The sequence below is a fragment of the Melospiza georgiana genome, chromosome 9, assembly GCF_028018845.1.
Source record: "Melospiza georgiana isolate bMelGeo1 chromosome 9, bMelGeo1.pri, whole genome shotgun sequence".
Lineage (NCBI taxonomy): Eukaryota > Metazoa > Chordata > Aves > Passeriformes > Passerellidae > Melospiza > Melospiza georgiana.
In genome coordinates, this window is record NC_080438.1 from 25,628,188 (window position 1) to 25,646,019 (window position 17,832).

General features: G+C 37.5%; 1 protein-coding gene across 1 annotated transcript in view; it reads right to left on the bottom strand.

Moving 5' to 3' along the window:
- Window positions 1-17,832, bottom strand: part of FAF1 (Fas associated factor 1) — a 145,520-nt gene that overhangs the window by 109,023 nt on the left and 18,665 nt on the right. Inside the window, exons 3-4 of the mRNA XM_058030494.1 lie at window positions 5,804-5,850; window positions 2,768-2,976 (exon numbers count right to left, since the gene is read on the bottom strand). Of these exons, the coding sequence (XP_057886477.1) occupies window positions 2,768-2,976; window positions 5,804-5,850 (256 nt within the window). The remainder of the gene's footprint in view (window positions 1-2,767; window positions 2,977-5,803; window positions 5,851-17,832) is intronic.

The window sequence follows — 17,832 nt, forward strand, 5'->3', positions numbered from 1 at the left end:
CTTAAAGAGGGTGCATATTTCTGATATCAAATTTCATAAGCATTAGTCCAGGCCTAAGGAGCTGGAATGTTCATACAACTGACTGCTCTGACAGCTTTTCCAATGTTTTGTACAGGCTGATGCTCTTCTGCCCCTGTAGTTATTCCAGTCACAGAGTAACTCAGGCTGGAAGGTGTCTCTGGAGTTCATGTGACCCAGACCTAATTCAGAGGTCTAATTAAACCAGTTTAGACAATGACTTGTCCAACTGGCTCTTGAACATGTGAGGATGGAAATTTGACAACTTTTCTGGCAAACCGGTTTCAGCACTTCACCACACTCACAATAAAAAAAAAAAAAATCCTTTTATTTAAATGTGAATTTTTGATGCGTCTTTTACCTCCCATTCTCATGCACCTCCAAGACAAGCCTGACCCCATCTTTCTGTGCAGGCAGCTGCAGACAGAGGTCAGCTCTGTGCCCTTCCCTTTGCTCCCCAGGCTGGACAAATCCCCTTCTCTGAGCCTCTTCTCCTGTTAGCCCAGAGGTCAGAGCCCTGACCAGACTTACTGCAGGATGTCATCATCTTTCTTCTAGTGAGCACCTCAAAACCCCACACAGTGCTCCAGATGCAGTCTGGCAAGTGCTGGATAGAGGGAAATGATGATTTCCTGGGATCCACCTGCTACACTCCTGCCAACAAAGCCTGGGACATGGCAGGTCTTCTTCACTGCAAGAGCTCATTGCTGAAGCATCCAAGATCCCTTTTATTAAATTGTTTTCTAGCCCATCAGCCTTCAACCAGGTATCAGGTGGGGATAACATGGATTTATCCTATGCCAGATACAGGACTTCAACTTTATTTTCTTGGAACTTCAGGAGGCTCCTGTCAGCCCATTTTTCCAGGCTGCCCAGGGCCAAATAAACAGCAGCTCTGCCCTCAGAATATCAGCACCTTCTCTGAGCAGATTAACATTTATTTTGATCACTTTTTTATTTTAACATTATGACTGGAAAAATACAACAGCAGAGTACATCAAAGGCCAGAGTACATCAAAGCCACAGTGACATTCTCTCCCCTTGTCAACTGAGCCAGTCATCAAATTGTAAAAGGCAAATAATGCTGACTGATGAGGTACAATTTGCCTTTAGTAAATCCATGCTGGGTGTTCCAAATCCCCTTCTTTTCTCTCCCATGCCCAAAAAGTGCTTCCAGAAAGATTTACTCCATAAACTTCCCACAGACCAAGCTCAGCAATCAGCACTGAACACAGCTTCACATTTGCCTTAGCCTTTCCTCTCATGCTGATGTACTTACAGAAACCCTTCTAACCCCTCAGTGGTTTCACCTTCAGCTGAGCTTTATTCTTCCTAACTCCAAACCTGCACACCTCTGTGCTCCTGCTGGGCAGCCCATCACTACTTTCCAGCTCTGGCTACTTTGTTTTTGAATTTATCTCAGCCAGAAATGCTTTTTTCTTCTGTGCTGGCCTTCTGCCATGCTTGCTCCTCTTGCACGTTGGAAGGAACTGCTCCTGTGCTTTCAAGAGGTTGTCCTTGAAGATCAACCAGCTCTCCTGGGCCCCTGTGCTCTCCTGGGCAGCTTCTCATGGGTGAGCAGATCCCCAAAAAAGCCAAAAATGTTCTTTCCTCAAGTTCACAGCTGAAGTTCTAGAATTTGCCTTGCTCGCTTCTCCCAGGACTTTAAACAAGGCTGCCCTCCATCTTTATATCCCAAAATACAGAAGTTTACACAAACTGTCTTCTGCCCTACAGCTTTCAGGTAAAAGCTAACTATTAAGAATCCAATAAGAAAAGAAAAAGCAAAGCAGTACAGCTGAAAAATTCCGATCTGATGAGATTTTGATGCCCAATTTCCATGGGTGTAATTGAGCACAAAGGAAAACAGAGAACACCCATCGGTAATTCAAAGCGATCACCGCTAGGTGGCGCCACCCAACACCAAATCCATTGCTGAAGGGACAAATGAGGATCAAAAGTCTCCAAATTTCCAAATTTCATCCCAGACAAAAGGCTGCAGCACGGAAAATTGCTTTCATCAACTATTCCTTCACGTAGCTCCTTATTTGGATCTGTATAAGCTCTTCACTAAAAACAAAAAAGTGAAAATACTTTTCTTCCTTAGCAGAAGTAAATTAATTCCCGATTTGGGGGATGTAAAAATTAACATGCTCTGAAACACTAGCATACTTCTAAAATACTGCTTCAAAATGCATCATTTTTAGGGAAAGAAAATAAAACTGATAGAATTAATCTTAATTTGAATGAAAGAGTCAAATAAAAATTGAACTAAAAAGAATGCAATGATGTTCCTCACACTAGGAAGAATTCCTCTAATCTTGTCACTAATCCTGTGCAGAACGAGATGCCATGCAGATTCAAAGAGGAAATGCCAAGATCATCCACTTATTAATAGCTTGCATCTACACTAATCCTATCCCAAATTACATTTTCATGCCTTAACTTAATCATTAATCTCCATTTTGTTTCTGAAGCAAGTTCATAAGAAAGCTAGATTTCAAAATAAATATTTGATAGACCACTAACCTTTACCATGGATTAGTGAAATTTTGCTTTTTTTAAAGCTGCAAAGAGATTTGAAAATGGTTAGTAGCTGTGGAGGATGCATTTTTGGGGGGATGATTTTTTTTCTCTTTGAGAGGTTTTGTTCTGCTTTGCTTTAGGACTTGGATTTTTGGGGTTGACTCTTTTGTCTTTTTAACAGTTTCACGACAGCAGCTTTAATTTCATTTTTACAAATCCTTACCAACTGTAGAGCTGTCTTCAAGTACTACATCCACATTTCTGTCTCTGTACTCAACCCTGAAGTCCAGCATTCGAGGTTGTCTTTCCACTATTTGTCTAGATGGCACTACATGGCGAAATGCTGAGGAGGAGGAAGGAGCTGAGGAAGCTGCAGCAGAGTGACTGCTGGGGCCATAGGCTGGTCCATGCAGGGTCTCTACACCGTACTCACTGAAAGACAGGAAAATAAAATTATGTCAACAGAACAGCTTGGCATGTCTAGCCAGAAGTTAGGGAAGCAAAATGACAGTATTATTCACTTACTACAGTCCAGCACACACCTCTTGAATTATTGCTGTTGGATCTGAGAAAAATGTTTATTAAAAATAAATTCTGTATTAGCAATTTTAACCTTTCAGGGCTCAGGAGCACTACAGGAGGTCAGCATTGGTGACAAACAAACATTTTAAATCCACTATGTAATTAATATCAGAATTATCTTGAGGAGAGGGATTGTTTCCTGTTCCAGGAGTGTTGTGGCCATATAAAAATTGGCACCATGGCAACGACCAGCTTTATACATCATTGGGCTAGTGGAAATGAGAATAAGAAATACAGCTCAAAATTCTGCACCCAGATAGGCATTTTCTCACACCAAACTAGTGAGAAACAAGTCAGGTATGAAAATAGATACACATTTAAGGTAAATAAATTAAGATAATGAAGCATGTGTTTAGAAAGAAAACATCTAGAAGTACAACAGTAATGCAATGTGAATTCTAGCTTGCCTTGAAGTTCAAAATCCTGCAAGGCTCCTGGAGGTTCATATAAGGATGTCTCCATACCTGACTCAAGGATACCCACAGCATTACAGGTCAGAATAAACTGGAATATCCTCACTACCCAGAAGCACTTCATCTTCCCCAGAGAGCCTCTCCACATAACTGGGATAGGAAACAAGTGTAACAAAACATGACATTTCAGGAATATCACTCCAGGCAAAAAAAAAAAAAAAAAAAAAACAAAAAAAAAAACCTATGATGTACAGAAATCAAATTTGGAAGGCAAGAAACTTCATCAGGTAAGCCTGGGGTGTTGCCTTTTAGATGCTCTTACCAGGAAGATGCTGGGCAGTTACAGAATCTCATGGTGGATTTCAGAAATGCTGCAAAAAACTTGTCCCATTTCTATTCTTTATCTGAATTTATTTGAAAAATTCCTTCTGTTCTCTAGATACCATGAGGTTCTCAGTGGAAATGCTTCATAGAGCAAGTCAAATCTGTCATCTAGAGGAGGTCTGAACTTTAGAAAGTGCAAATGTGGATGGCATGCATGTCACAGAAGTGCAACAGTACTCAGCTATTGCAAATCCCATCATTGTGCCTTTCACATTTGAAACAGAAAAACATGTTATGCTTGTAAAACAAGGGGCTCCTTCACTTCTCACATCAGCATGCTCAGAAGGATGAATGCCCAGCTACAAAGACCCACACTCTCAGACCTATGGCTCAAAAGTCAAAGGCCCACGTCAGAGCTCTAAGGAGCACAGGAAACAGTCTAATTTTCAGTATTTAAAAAAGTATAAATACTAAGTGATATGTTATTTTCTTCAACCTGATGGACAAATAAGAATTAAGTACAATTACGTAACAATTCTGTTAGTAGACCCAAGAAGCAATGAATATCCCAGTTCTCAGGACTGGATTACAAAACAAGCAACTGAATTATACAACAAAGTGTACTTTTTTCTCTTCAATAAATTAACTTGCTTCAAAGTCCAGTTGCATTAATTCTATTTGATTCCACCACAAAAGGCATCCTACATATCTGACTAGCAACCTCTAATAGAACATAAAAGGCCCCACATCAGTAAAATAAGCCTTATCTGAAAACCACTGGAAAGCAGGTTTCTAAATCTTCTGAGCCTCCCTTTAAACCACTTCCACTGGAAGAATACAAAACAAGACAAAAAGTAAAAAAAATACCCATTTGAAACACATTTGGCTATCTAATAATTTCTAAAAATTAATAAATTACTGTGAAAGAAAATGTAGGTGGGCACTGGACCACCTTGTGATTGAAGACAGGCATTAACTACTCTAACTATTCTCCAGCTTCTTTTACCCAAACAAACATTCTGGGATCTTGGATAGAAATGCCTTGAGGTCACAATTTATATGCAGAAAGAGTTCTCCACAACCAAGACTTGATCTCACATGGACTAAACAGGCCTTACAGTAAATATATATTTAGTAACTTTACTGGGAAAATACTTTTATCCTCAATCAAAACCTGACTCTGTTGAATTAGGAAGTATTGACAGGGAAGTCAAACACCACTTTACCTATATTATGTATCATATTTCATTTCATTGAAAATTTTTAAATAGTACATTAAGTATTTTTTCTGAACAAATTTTTAAACGCTGTTTTACTGTCTCTCTCAGGTAGCTTAATTTCTGATCTGGTGTTTTCAATTGCCTCATCAGCACTTAAAAGATCAAATTTCAGTGAGTTCAAGATATCCAAGCATCAGAATGCAAGCCAAAATTTAATTCAGAAGCTGAAAGAAAATCAGTAAAACTACTTTTAGAAGGGAACAACCTTACTTTAATCTATCACAGTTTCTGCTGCCTGTAATTCAATTTAAAAAAACAAACAAACAAAAAAAAACAAACTAAGTACAAATGGTTTTGGCCAGAAATAGGGAAGCATGGAATATCAATACCTTTATAAAATGCATAAGGAAAAAGAAATACTTAGCCAGAAGCATACCAACACACAGTCTTTGTAAAGAGACAGCCCTGCAAAGAATGACCCAACCACAAGTGAAAATAAAATAAAAGTTAACTATTTTGAACAGATGTTTGAGCTAGTCCTCTATCAGTATGGGAAAAACTGAATGTTAAATCAGCTTTGCCAGGAATAGAATTTGTGGCTCCAGAAACAGCTTTAAAAGGAGAATTATGTCATCTTCTTAGGATTCAGGAAGGAAAAAAATAAGCAACTGTTACCCAGCATCATTCTCTGCATGTACTACTCCAGTCCTCTGCGCTTACCTTTGTAGAATGCCATTTTCTTGTGGTATAACACCATTTATAGCTGCCTGAAAAGAGAAAACAAATGTTGAGTCAAGCATGCAGAACAAAAATACATCAGAACTTTTATAATATGTTTTGAAAAGTGATTAGCTTGCTTCAAAACATGCCCTGAAACACTCTCTATTTAGTGAATACTCTTGGTCAACAATATTATCATTATGGGATCTACATAAAATAAAAACCATACCCATGCAAACCGTAATACATAAATACATAAAATAAAAACCAGACCCAAGTGAACTAAACCCACTTTTAATATCCATCCTCATATATCAGATACACCTGACCTGCTGGCCAGAACAGCAGATGAATGAGTGTCTGGTCCCCAGAGAAGAAAGGAAAAATGATGTTTAGCAGTTCCCTGGTACTCCAGGAGGACAAAGTCACACCCTGTGACTGAACTACTGACAGTCATCATCTACCAACACCATTTGTACAAACTGACATTAAAAAAACGTAGCTTAAGTAAGTGCTTAATAAACACAAAAATAGATGCAATCAAGATTTAAATGCTATGGTTTCTTTTTCTCTGAATAGATAAACATGACTTTTCAAAAATTTCCATTAAAAGTTAAGGCTACATGAAGTCAGAATGTTTTATTGCTGAACTCAGCTAAGTTACTGTGATACTGCAATAAGATTTATCCTGCATTTAGAAACAAATATTACATTAATAATTATTTAAAAAGCAGAGAAGGAAAAGGTCAGAGGTACCCATAAGCTACAGCAACAACCCATGAGGCTGTATCAAATTACAGCAAAAACAAAGTTCCCTACCAGATCAGGTTTTAAATCAGTTTATCCACTGTGCATGGTAATAATCAGTGGTTTCTTTCTAACAACGTGTCTCATTTATCATCCTTGTGGTTTTTGCAGTCATACACAGCTCTTGATGGTGTTCATCTAATAAACCTCCAGGAAAGAGTAGGAGGTTTTGGTTTATTTGGGTTTTTCTGGATTGGCTTCTCCCTCCCATACTCTTCACAATATACATTTAATTCATGTCAGTCAACAGATAAAGTTGGCTGAGAGACAAAATTATCCTTTATTTTGCATCTGAAAGATACAGAGAGCAAACACAGGTTTTGTACCACAGAACCTACACTAATAATGATCTGCTGCTGCAACAAAATTCTCTTTACTTGAGGAAAAGAAGCTGCTTCAGCTGTGAAGAAATACAGCAATGTGGAATTTTCACACTTCTGTCAAAACTCTGTCTCAGAGGATTAAATCAGCTCAAACTTCTTCTGAGCCTAGTTAGAGGGGTTAAATACAATAGAGGCTTCAAGCTATTTTCTTTTAAACTGAATAACTCACTTGTTCATATATCCCCAGTTTTGTAAACTTGATGACATTTAAGGGGCACAGGAGTAAGAAAAAGCAGCAGAAGCATTATGTGCTTTTTTGATGGAAAGACCTCTATTAACCACACTGTAAAACTGAAGAGTCCAGACACTGTTTGTTAAGCAAGATGGAAGACTAAAATAATGTAGACAGCAAATGGTAGCAGTGCACATGTACATACTGCATAAATATTAAATATCCATGTTCTAACAAGACAGCTATAAGTAGACCCTGCAAAGAAAAAAAGAAAAAGGAACAACCATCTGCTTTAGAATTTCATTGGGAGAAGGTTGTGACTATAAAAAAAAAAAAAATTAAAACAAGAACACGTTACTAAGGCAAGATCTGCTCCAGGCTGTTCCTCCCCAGTGTCAGCCCCCTTTGAGAGGGCTCACATCTCTATGGTTATGCAAACATTTCAAGATATTCCATTTTTTTCTCTCTCCAAACAGGGATCTTTGATCACCAAAACCACCCTGTGTGCCTAATTCATAGTAATTAAAAATGTGTGCTACTCTTGAAACAATTTTAAAAACCAGTGCATTAAATCTATTTATGGGTTACTGATATAAAGAAGCCATGTCTGGATCAGAAAGCTCTTTCAGCTCCCAATAACCTGCTGCTAGAGTAATGCCAGGGGAGCAGCACTCTGTGCTCTCACACTGCATATCCACGAGTGCCCCTGCTGGATCCAGGGTACCACAGCTTGCTAATGCTATCACTATTTAAACAGTGAAGTTCACTTAAGTGGAAATTTACAGGGGCTTCAGAAGATTTTTCCCAAAGCCAAGAATCCTAGGTGCGTCTCAGTGCTATCCATACACTAATTATGCCATAACACTGTCCCATCCTGAAACAGAATAATTCCTGTTTTGATGACAGCCTTCAAACAACTACCAGGCCCACAATTTATTTCAATAAATTATAAACTGAATGTAGCTCTTCTTGATTTATACATTTTGTTTAAGGATATCAATCATATAGCCAGGAATTGGAGCAGCTTATTTAAAAATTCATTAAGTACTGCATAACCTGACCTAATTGGACCTGCTTTGGGCCAGAGAGACATCCAGAAACAACTTCCAGTCTCAAGCACCTGTGACTCCACCATTCAACAGTACAGGTTATCTTGATAAACATACTGTGAACCCTGGGATTTTTTTAAATGAAAAGGATGTCAAGAATGTGACATAACACTGGACTGACAAGTGCCCATTAAAAGGTCCAAAGCAACAATATTTTTGGTGGGTTTTTTTCAGCAGCATGGTTCCAGGTTACAGCATTGAAATATATTCAATCCAACATTTTTACTTCTCAGAAAATAGGGAACAATAAAGCAACAGGGTTAATGAAATGTTAACAAATTCATTAAAAGTTTGGGCAGCATAAAAAAATCCACGGTATTCTGAAATTATTTAGGTACCTGAAGAACACTGCAGAAGAAACAGAATGAAATTTAGAAAACTTTTCCTCTGAGGAATATTAACCAGATTAGTCAGTTCTGATTAATTGTGACTACCTTTAATCAGTACAAAATAGTGTTAGAAAGAAAACCAAGAACCATCATATCTTAATTACCTATTGAAACAAAATCAATGACTTCCTTCAAAATACACAATTTTCAGTGCGAACCATTTAAAAGCAATGAAGCACATCTGAGTGACTGTCATCCCAGGGTCCTATGAATAATGTGGGTTTTTAGATAGCACAAATATTCACCTCACAAGTTGTAAATACTCAGTGATTTTCACAAAGTTTGAAGATGGACTGGATTTACCAATCATACTATTTAAAAGCAGAAGTCTACATACACTGATTGAATATTCAAATGAGGCAAGGGGTTCCTTCCTCATCACAAACTACAGATGGGAGGTAGCTTTTAAATTTCCAGAATTTAAAAGGAATAAATAGATTATTAAGAGTTAAAGGTAGTCCCAGGCAAAAGAGCAGTTAAAGGCTTTTGCAATGGGTGAGGAGGGAGCTTTTCCTCTGTGGCCACCTCACGTTCCTCCCCTCTCCTTCCCAACCTCCACAGCACACCATGGTTTTGGCTGACAGATACAGACCCCTGAAAATCTCTCCTTTGGAAGCTCCACCCCATTATTTAAAAGCAGAAGTCACCCCAGTAAAGAACAAAAGGTTTCACAAAGCACAAAGCAAGATCAACTCTCCAAAACAGGACCTAGAAAACACATCCATAACCAAAAAGAGAAAGCAAGTTGGAGCAGCGCAGTGCTGGAAGAACAAACCTTCCAGGGGAGGAGATGTAAATAACCTGCACACCTGAGAGATGCACGAGTTTCACTGGGATGAATAACCAAACCAGCTCAACAAAACCAGCAGAAGCTGCTCCCAGAAAATTCCAAAAGCCTTATTTAGGTTTGACTGCACTCAGCAAGTGAGACCACTTGGGCCCACTTAGCAAAGCCCTCGCAGAGCTTTACATTTGTTTAGGTAAAAACTGAGGAGGTTTACATTAAACAAACACAGTACACAAATGAGACCTCCAGACAGGGTAATAGGAACTGTCACAGTAAATGATCCAAACCCCAAAGGTGTCCAAACAAATGGCATCAAGGGCTCCAGGAAGTCACAGGGAATTATAATGGAGTAACTTGCTCATGAGGCATTTTCTTCCAACCCCCCAGTTTTCTGACATAGTCAGATTTACAGTGTTAGCAAATTTGTCATGTATTCAACTTAAGGCAATAGCCTCATAAACCACACATTCAATTATTTCTGTGAAACTCAGTAAAAGCTTTTTTGATGAGAGGATTAATTTATTATGACTTCCAAAAATCTATAGCCTCCTCCAGATGCTACAGACTCAGATTTTATTTTCAGTTTAACACGTCTGGCAAGCTAAAAAACCAAAGTTCTGTATTTTGTCTCTTTACTACTCATTTTGCCTCTCCTTCCTATTATACATTTAGTATCTCCTTGATATAAAAACGATTTCTCTGACATCACAAATGCAGAAAGTCTGCCCCATGCTGTTTTCTACATTAACAGAAGCAAAGACAGGAAGAGGTGTTAGCCACTTGTAGGACAGAATTTAAAATTATAACCAAAAAAACAGCCATTTTGTTGTTTCTTACTCAGAACAAAGAAAAACTTGTTCTAATCTTTGACTCTTTCAGCATTTAATCTAATATTTCTTTTTCTGATTGTTTAAGTGAATATAATACCAAAACTTACATCCAAAACCTCACTACAGAGGGTGAGATGACACACAAGACAAACATACTGTGGTTTTGAGTTCTGCAGAATAAAAAAACTCTAGCTGTTATATTTTGGAAATGTTAGCCTCTATTCATCTGTGCTTGAGGATCCCTCAAGATTTGCTGAATTTAAAGAACTGCAACGAAATACACTAAAAAGCCCTCATTAAGAATTCATAAGAAATTTTTTTTTATTTTTTTGTCTTTTATATTTTATTATATATTTCCACAGCAAAAATGGGTCATTAATAACACTCTGTTTACAATTGTCAATCCATTGCAAATCATTCTGCTCCTAACTTGGGCTAAATGTGATATTCTCCATGATATACAATACTCCTACTCTAATTTTCTGCTTTCACATGATAAACATCTTATTCTAAAGATTTAAAATCTATTTTTTATTGATGTTGAAACAAAACAAATAGACAATAGAACTCCAAATGCTTTCTACAATGGAGAGAAGGGTTTTTTTCAAAAGAAAGGAAACAAACCCCAAAACTGAACAAATATTATTCAGAAAGAGAAAAAACAAATAACTGAATGATAAAGGAAAGCATTAGTGAGACAAAGCATCCATGAAAGGACTGAAAAAGCAAAAGTGAATTTCAAACTACTTCAAAACCATAAATCTAAGTGATAAAGGAACATATTTTTACATGCAACAGTAAAGCAAAACAGGAGAAGTGCAAAGATTTATTAGTTCCTTCTGAGCAAAGAAATACTTCTTAAAATGAAACTAACTCACAGGACTCTGCTGTATGCAAATATCCCAGTAATAACAGTAAATGTGTTGAAATCATGCTCCTCTAATAATTTTCTTTTTGCAAATAACTTTTTTTCTTTTTGCAAATAACTGATTTGGGCTAATTTTCAACAGAACTGGTAATAATGGGTACTGGCAGGTACAGACACATCAAAACATTTGCTCTGACCCCCATTCTGTGATTTTGGGAAACTGGATAAAAAGTAAGACCACTCACAGACTTCTCTTGCAATCAGTTTACAACAATAAAAAAGCAGAAAATTCCAGAATAAACAGCAGAAGTTTTAGTAACTGGTGCTGACAAAATCATCCTGTAAGTATCAGTCAAATCCTGCAGTCAGTGTGGAGGTTTACTGAAAGCAGCTGTGTTAATTAAGACATGCAGATTGGACCCTGAGATTCCCAAGCAGAGCAATGTGCCTTCTGAACAGCTTTGTGCAACTACCAAATCTCACCTGTTCCAAGCAAGTCTGAAATGTGTATTCTAAACAAGAAATTCCATTAAACCTTCTGCAGAAATACCAATCACTTTAACCAGAAAGAGGCTTTTTACACTACACATTTACTTTGAAACCATTACTTTCAGAGGTTACAAAAACTAACTGCTATGAGTTAAAGTAATAGAAATTATTATTCTGTTTAGGTTTTTTAATTAATTGAGTAATATTTAAATAACAAAATTACTAATTGTGCCTCAGTAGTAAGAGAAGCAATCTCTACCTGTGTTATTTTTGGCAGGCTTTTCAAGGCAAAGGAATGAGTCAGCTTTTTCCTGTAGCTTATGTTATACTTGCTGGCATCTCCCCAGCTTTGCAAGTCTCAAAAGTATTTCCAAGTGCTAGACGTGAAGTTACACCCACAAAGTTTATACAGAATGACAACATTTGTCCCCATCGTGGTTAAAATTTAACCAAAAACCGTAATTGAACTACAATGAAATGTCTTCTATGCATTCTGCTTTATTTCAGCTTGCTTTCTTTACAACAAATATACTTCATGAAAAGCTGCAAAACAATAGGATTGCTAATAAAGCAAAAAATTAACATTTCATCAAAAAATGCCACATGAATACATTCATACAGATGATTCACTTCATCAGCAAGAGAGCACGCGCTGAAATTGTTTACAATTAGCACTCTAGATGTGGTTTCCCATTTCTCCCTACATCTTTGGTGGCTTCAGCAGATTTTTTCCTGTCACTCCTACTACATGCCTAAATGCACTAGGAAGCCTTTCAACAGTCAGATATACTTCTAAAATTCTGAGGGAAGAAAAACCCACTACATTTTGAAGAGTTCCTTAAATCTATGTTGTCACTGCCTAATTCCCCAAACAAAGTGCAACGGAAATAAAAAATTCATAACTGAATGTGTTTTCCTGGCACAGTGAAAGTAAAGAACCTGTACAGATTTCTAAGAAGCTTAAGGATCAGCAGGTACCTGAGCTGCCTCTAGCTCAGCAGGAATAAAGGAAAGCAATCTACTCTCAACAACCCACTCAAAACTCATTCACATAGAAAGGGAAAGTAGCCCATGAGGTGTCTCTGCTTTGACACACATACAAGTACCTTGGTCTTAGTCATCAATGTCACAACTCTGACATTAATGCTGCTTCACCTTCTAAAAGTAAGGATTGCTTATGCTTAATAACAAAACATAGTTTATTACTCCTTAAAACGTTAATAGATAGAAAGTAGGAGAGTCAGATAAATCAAAGGCTATGCCTTGATATGAATATTGGAAAATGTTCTGAACTTGCATATTTTTACCCCTCTCCTAGTAACTTTATGTAAATTTGAATGGCAATGCTAAAATGCAAAGTTTAGGAATAAGCTACCCCATGACAATATATTTTTTGTTCCATCTTATTTTTAAAAAGTAGGCTTTTTTTTGTCATTCACCGTAACATACTAGAAAGTACTACCAGGGAAGAAACTTCAGGACACAAGAACTCAGGACATGAAAAGTCATAGAAGTACTGCCAAAAGCCTGTGGCCCCCTCACTGAAAAGCCATAATAACATGAAATATCAACAGTGTTCTAATGACCCCAGCTGTAATCAGCCAACTGCCTAATCACTTATTCATAATAAAAAAAATAGTTATGCAAGATTCAGCTTAAAAGTTTGGAAAGCAGAAAATCCTAAAGTAAGTAAGTAACCTGCAAATTGTCGCAGCATTTCTCCAACAGCCTGTGCTGTTCTGCTGGGGGGGCAGCAACCCAGGACAGGCTAAGGAAGAGTTTATTGAAACAAAACTAGAAACTGTTCAGATATTCAACAGTATTGTAAGTAAATCCATTTTTAAGACACTCTGCTTTTAAACTCTGATGGCTCCTAGCTTTTGTGATAAAAATTTTCTCAAGTAACGTTCACTTCCAAAATAGCCACAGCACTGGCACAGATGCTGTTCTTAAATAATTTACTTCGTTTTTCTCCTACTCACACAGTCCCAACATGACTCAATGACAGACTAAACACTTGTCAAACACATGTTTATAAGATGTGTGCAATTTTTAGTTCAACTAAATAGGTCACAGTCACAGGGTAATAAACTACAGATAACTCATACCAGCCAATTCACTATTAGTATATTCTAGAAATTTGTTCTGAAATTTGAATGTCTCAGGAGAAATGAATGCTAAGCAATCTTTGCAGAAACTACCAATAAGAGGTAGCAGCTCTAAAAAAAGTATTTGTAAAAGCTAATGTAGGTAGGTGATGCATCCACAGAGCTCCAACATTACCATGGGGCACTACTGGGATCACAGGTGCTGCTTTTTGTTAATTCTCAGAACACAAAAGTCTCTGTTAAAAGAAACAAGAGTCTTTCACCATGAACAGAAATCTGAACATATTAGTCCCACTGCTTGTATCATCACCGTACAAGAAAAACTTTAGGTTATTTCTTAACAAAAACTACTTATATATATACAAACCTCTGGTTGCAGTAGGCAGATGTGACTGTTCATCTGACCACAGGGAGAATGTTATTAATACACAGACAAGCCCTAACAGTGAAAATCTCTCAGATTTGGTCCTAATGAGAGGAATATACCATTAACTTCTCACTGTTCCCACACTGAGTGCTGTCAAATCTGTGCCATATTCAGTATGCAATTCTAAAATGAAGAAAATAGCAGGCCAGCAACACAAAATCAAAAGGCCAGTTGATGAAGACCATCACCATAAAGTGCAGTCCTGGTTCCCAGCCACTGAAACACAGCCTTGCAATGCAACAGGAGAGCTGCTGAACACAGGATATAAACATACACTGAACACTGCCCCACATTTAAGGAAAAGAAAGGGCTGTGCGCCAAACTCAGATTTATCACCTAGTTTCTGGAGGCAGACTAATTCAAATCAATCAAAATAACACACAGGGAGAGACCACATCAAAGCTGTAGCAGGGCAAACCAGAGCAAGAGGGATAAAAGACAATTTAAGTGTATCAGTTTTACCAGCTCCTATGAAATTTGCTACACCTCATAACAAAACAATTGTTACTGGTTAGATCATTGGAAGATACAAATAACAGATTGCTGAGAACTGTCAAGAGCCCATTCTTTGTTATTCCCACCTAAATGGGCACTTCCAAGAAAAATAAAAAATTGCCAAGTCCTACCTGATTTTTCTCAATTCAATTTTTTTGTCTGTTCAGGTACTTTGTTCCAAAAGACATTACACAGATGTAAATACACATATTCAAAATTGATACTTAGAGAAAAAAAAAATCCTGTCTGAGAAATGTTCTTTTCCAACAAGTTTACAAGCAAGATGCAAAAAACCCTCCATTTGTCTAAGTTATCCATTTAAAACTAAAAGTTCTAATTGAGAGCTGAAGCTTTATAAAAACAGATGTTCAAAATATACAATTTCTCCTTGCAAGACAGAGAATCACTTCTTGTCAGGAGATTCTTGGAAACTGAGTATGACAGGAACTGCAAGTCATCCCATCTCCAGGTACACTAAATTGCTGGTTTTACTGAAGTTACACTGTGCTTTGTTCCTCTACCAGAATACAGAATAATCAAGCCAAGTACAGCAGGAAGGCACGAAGGTAATTTTGAAAATAAAAAATAGGAGGGGGTTATATATGTACAATTATTATACAGACATTTACAAGGAAACTAAATTTTGGAAAATAAATGTCCCTCTCCCCCCATTATTTTGATGGAATTTATTTTCTTCTTAAAGCAATACTAAAAAGTACCTACATTACAATGTCTCTTGGAAAAGACACGAAATAAAAACAATTTTAAACCAGGGAGCAGGAGTAAAAACAGAAATGGCCATCCTGGAAAAAGCAGAAAATTAAATGTGGTGAATTCTGCTTTTCATTCAAAAAACCTATTCTGATTACCAGTAGAGAATATGAAGTCATGCTGCATATGAAGGACTTGAATTTTTCATTAAACCTGTGAAAGGCAGAGCAGACCACTTCACTTACTTTCAGCACAGATTCAAGCACTGGATCTTAAGAGAGCAAAGAGCTCTCACCTGTGTAATAACCTCACATATATAAAGGTCCATAGAGCATAAGGTCAAGTCACTAATGGGTGATTTTCCTTTAAATATGAACCATCATCTGAAACATTTCAACAGACACAGAGTTGGGATTTTTCACACTTTTATTTTATTGTTTGTACACAAAGTTTAAGATGTCTTTATCTGTCATTCTTACCTTCACATGCCAAAAGAGAAGGTCAGAGTCTAAATGGGCAAGCTATGAAACCACCAGACTTTACATCGGACAGAAATTCCTAACTTCTGCTTCCTCAGATGGCAAAAATTACAGTAAATTAACAGAGCTGAAAGAAATGACACTCAGGAAATAACACACCAGCAACCCTGGGAGGCTTAAGAGCTGCATCCATTTATAGCAGAATGCCTGAAGAGATCATTATATTATCTATGTTGATCTTCTGTATCTCACAGAACATCTGAAACGTTTTGTCGCCCAGCCTATAATAAGCCCTGTAATTAGGCTACAGTGTTCTAACACAGAAAAACCCCAAGCTGCTCTATATGCAGCAGACCACCACAAAGGCCAAGTCATATGCAGCAGAGGGGAACTAATTATTGGCAAAATTAGGCTTCATGATCCCACCAAGCAGTTTTCACACTGTTGCTGCATATGAATTCCTCTGCAGCGCTCTTGTGACCAATTTTATTTAGAGCACTTGAACAAAGCCAAGCAACCAAACATTTATGAAAGACAGCTTCCCATACTGCTTCAAGCAGCTACTGCAAAACATATACAACTGCTTTGAGCACTATAAAACATATACAACTCTGAGACATTTAAATCCAGTTTATTTAGTACCCAACTCAAGATAAATTAGAAGCAGTTTATACTGTCTTAGAGTATCCCATAGAGAGGATTAGGGATGAAGACTTCTAACTGGGGTAAGTAATATTTTAAAGTTCAAAAATAGGAAGCTGACATTCCAGTCCTAAACTGAAAAGAAAAAGGAATTCTTTTTAATTCTTAACAAAACCCAGAAGTGACTATTAGAAAAACTAAACCCATAAAGGAGAGCCTTACACTTAACCCAGGTTTAGCTTTGTTTAAAGGTAAAACCAAATGTCCAAAAGATACAGAACATAGTAACAGTAATAGGAAAGATACTGGTGACATTTTAACCCTTAATACAAAATTCTAGCAAGACCAGGGGAAAAAATACAGGGAGCAGCAGCAGGAGTACTTCTTCAGTGCAAACAAAGTAATCCTCAGAAAAGCTTACACAAACACACAGTACTTGTAGCACAATGTAAGGAACTTGTTTTGTGAACCTAATAACCTCTGCTGTCTGTGTGCATTCTGATGTACTTCTCTGTCAGCCCATGTCAGTGCCTACTTCTCTGTTTCTGTTTGGGATCCTTCTGCTTTCCAGCTCACCAGGGCTCCTTCTTTTGGTTGTTTTGGCTGAAGTCCCAGAGAAATAACAACGCCCTTGAGCTGAGTGTCAGAGAGTTCAAGAAGCAACAGGTGCCCAAGGGAATCTTCAACCTGGCTCTTTAGCACAGCCTCTGATAATGCACGACTTTTTTTCCCCAAGCAGGAACATGGAATTGAGATACAGACAGGCTGAGTGAAAAGCAAGAGTAAATAATCTCTTTGAGACAAGAACTTCCTTGTGTTTTTGGTTTCTCCCCCTTTTGCTGCAGGAGTGCCCCTGAACTTTGGTTGATGACATCCAAATGGGATTCGCTTAGCTTTCTACTTGTTAGCCTGGGTGCCTCACAGAAGATTTCCTCATCAAGTACTGACTTCGGATTTTACTTCCAACATCATAGAAGTAAAGGAATCAACATTTAAAATCAGATGAAGAAAACAAAGTGAAATTAGAGAAAACAGAAATTGTGTTCTTCCCATTTACCTAACACTGAGGGCCAAAGGATGGCAGAAGAGCCCTTACCAAAATCAGCACTACTTCACTACTATCCTCATGAACTGTGAATCAAGTTCTTCAAGTTTGGTTTTCCTCAGAAATCAAAAAAAAGTTTTGCTCTGAGTTGAACGACATATTTAGTCAACATATAGTGCTGAACTAAAGGATTCCTTTAGTTTTTCATCTCAGCTAAAAAAAACCCAAGACCTTTTGGTTGAATTAAAACAAACCCTCACCAATTCCTGAATCTGTATCTGACTACTG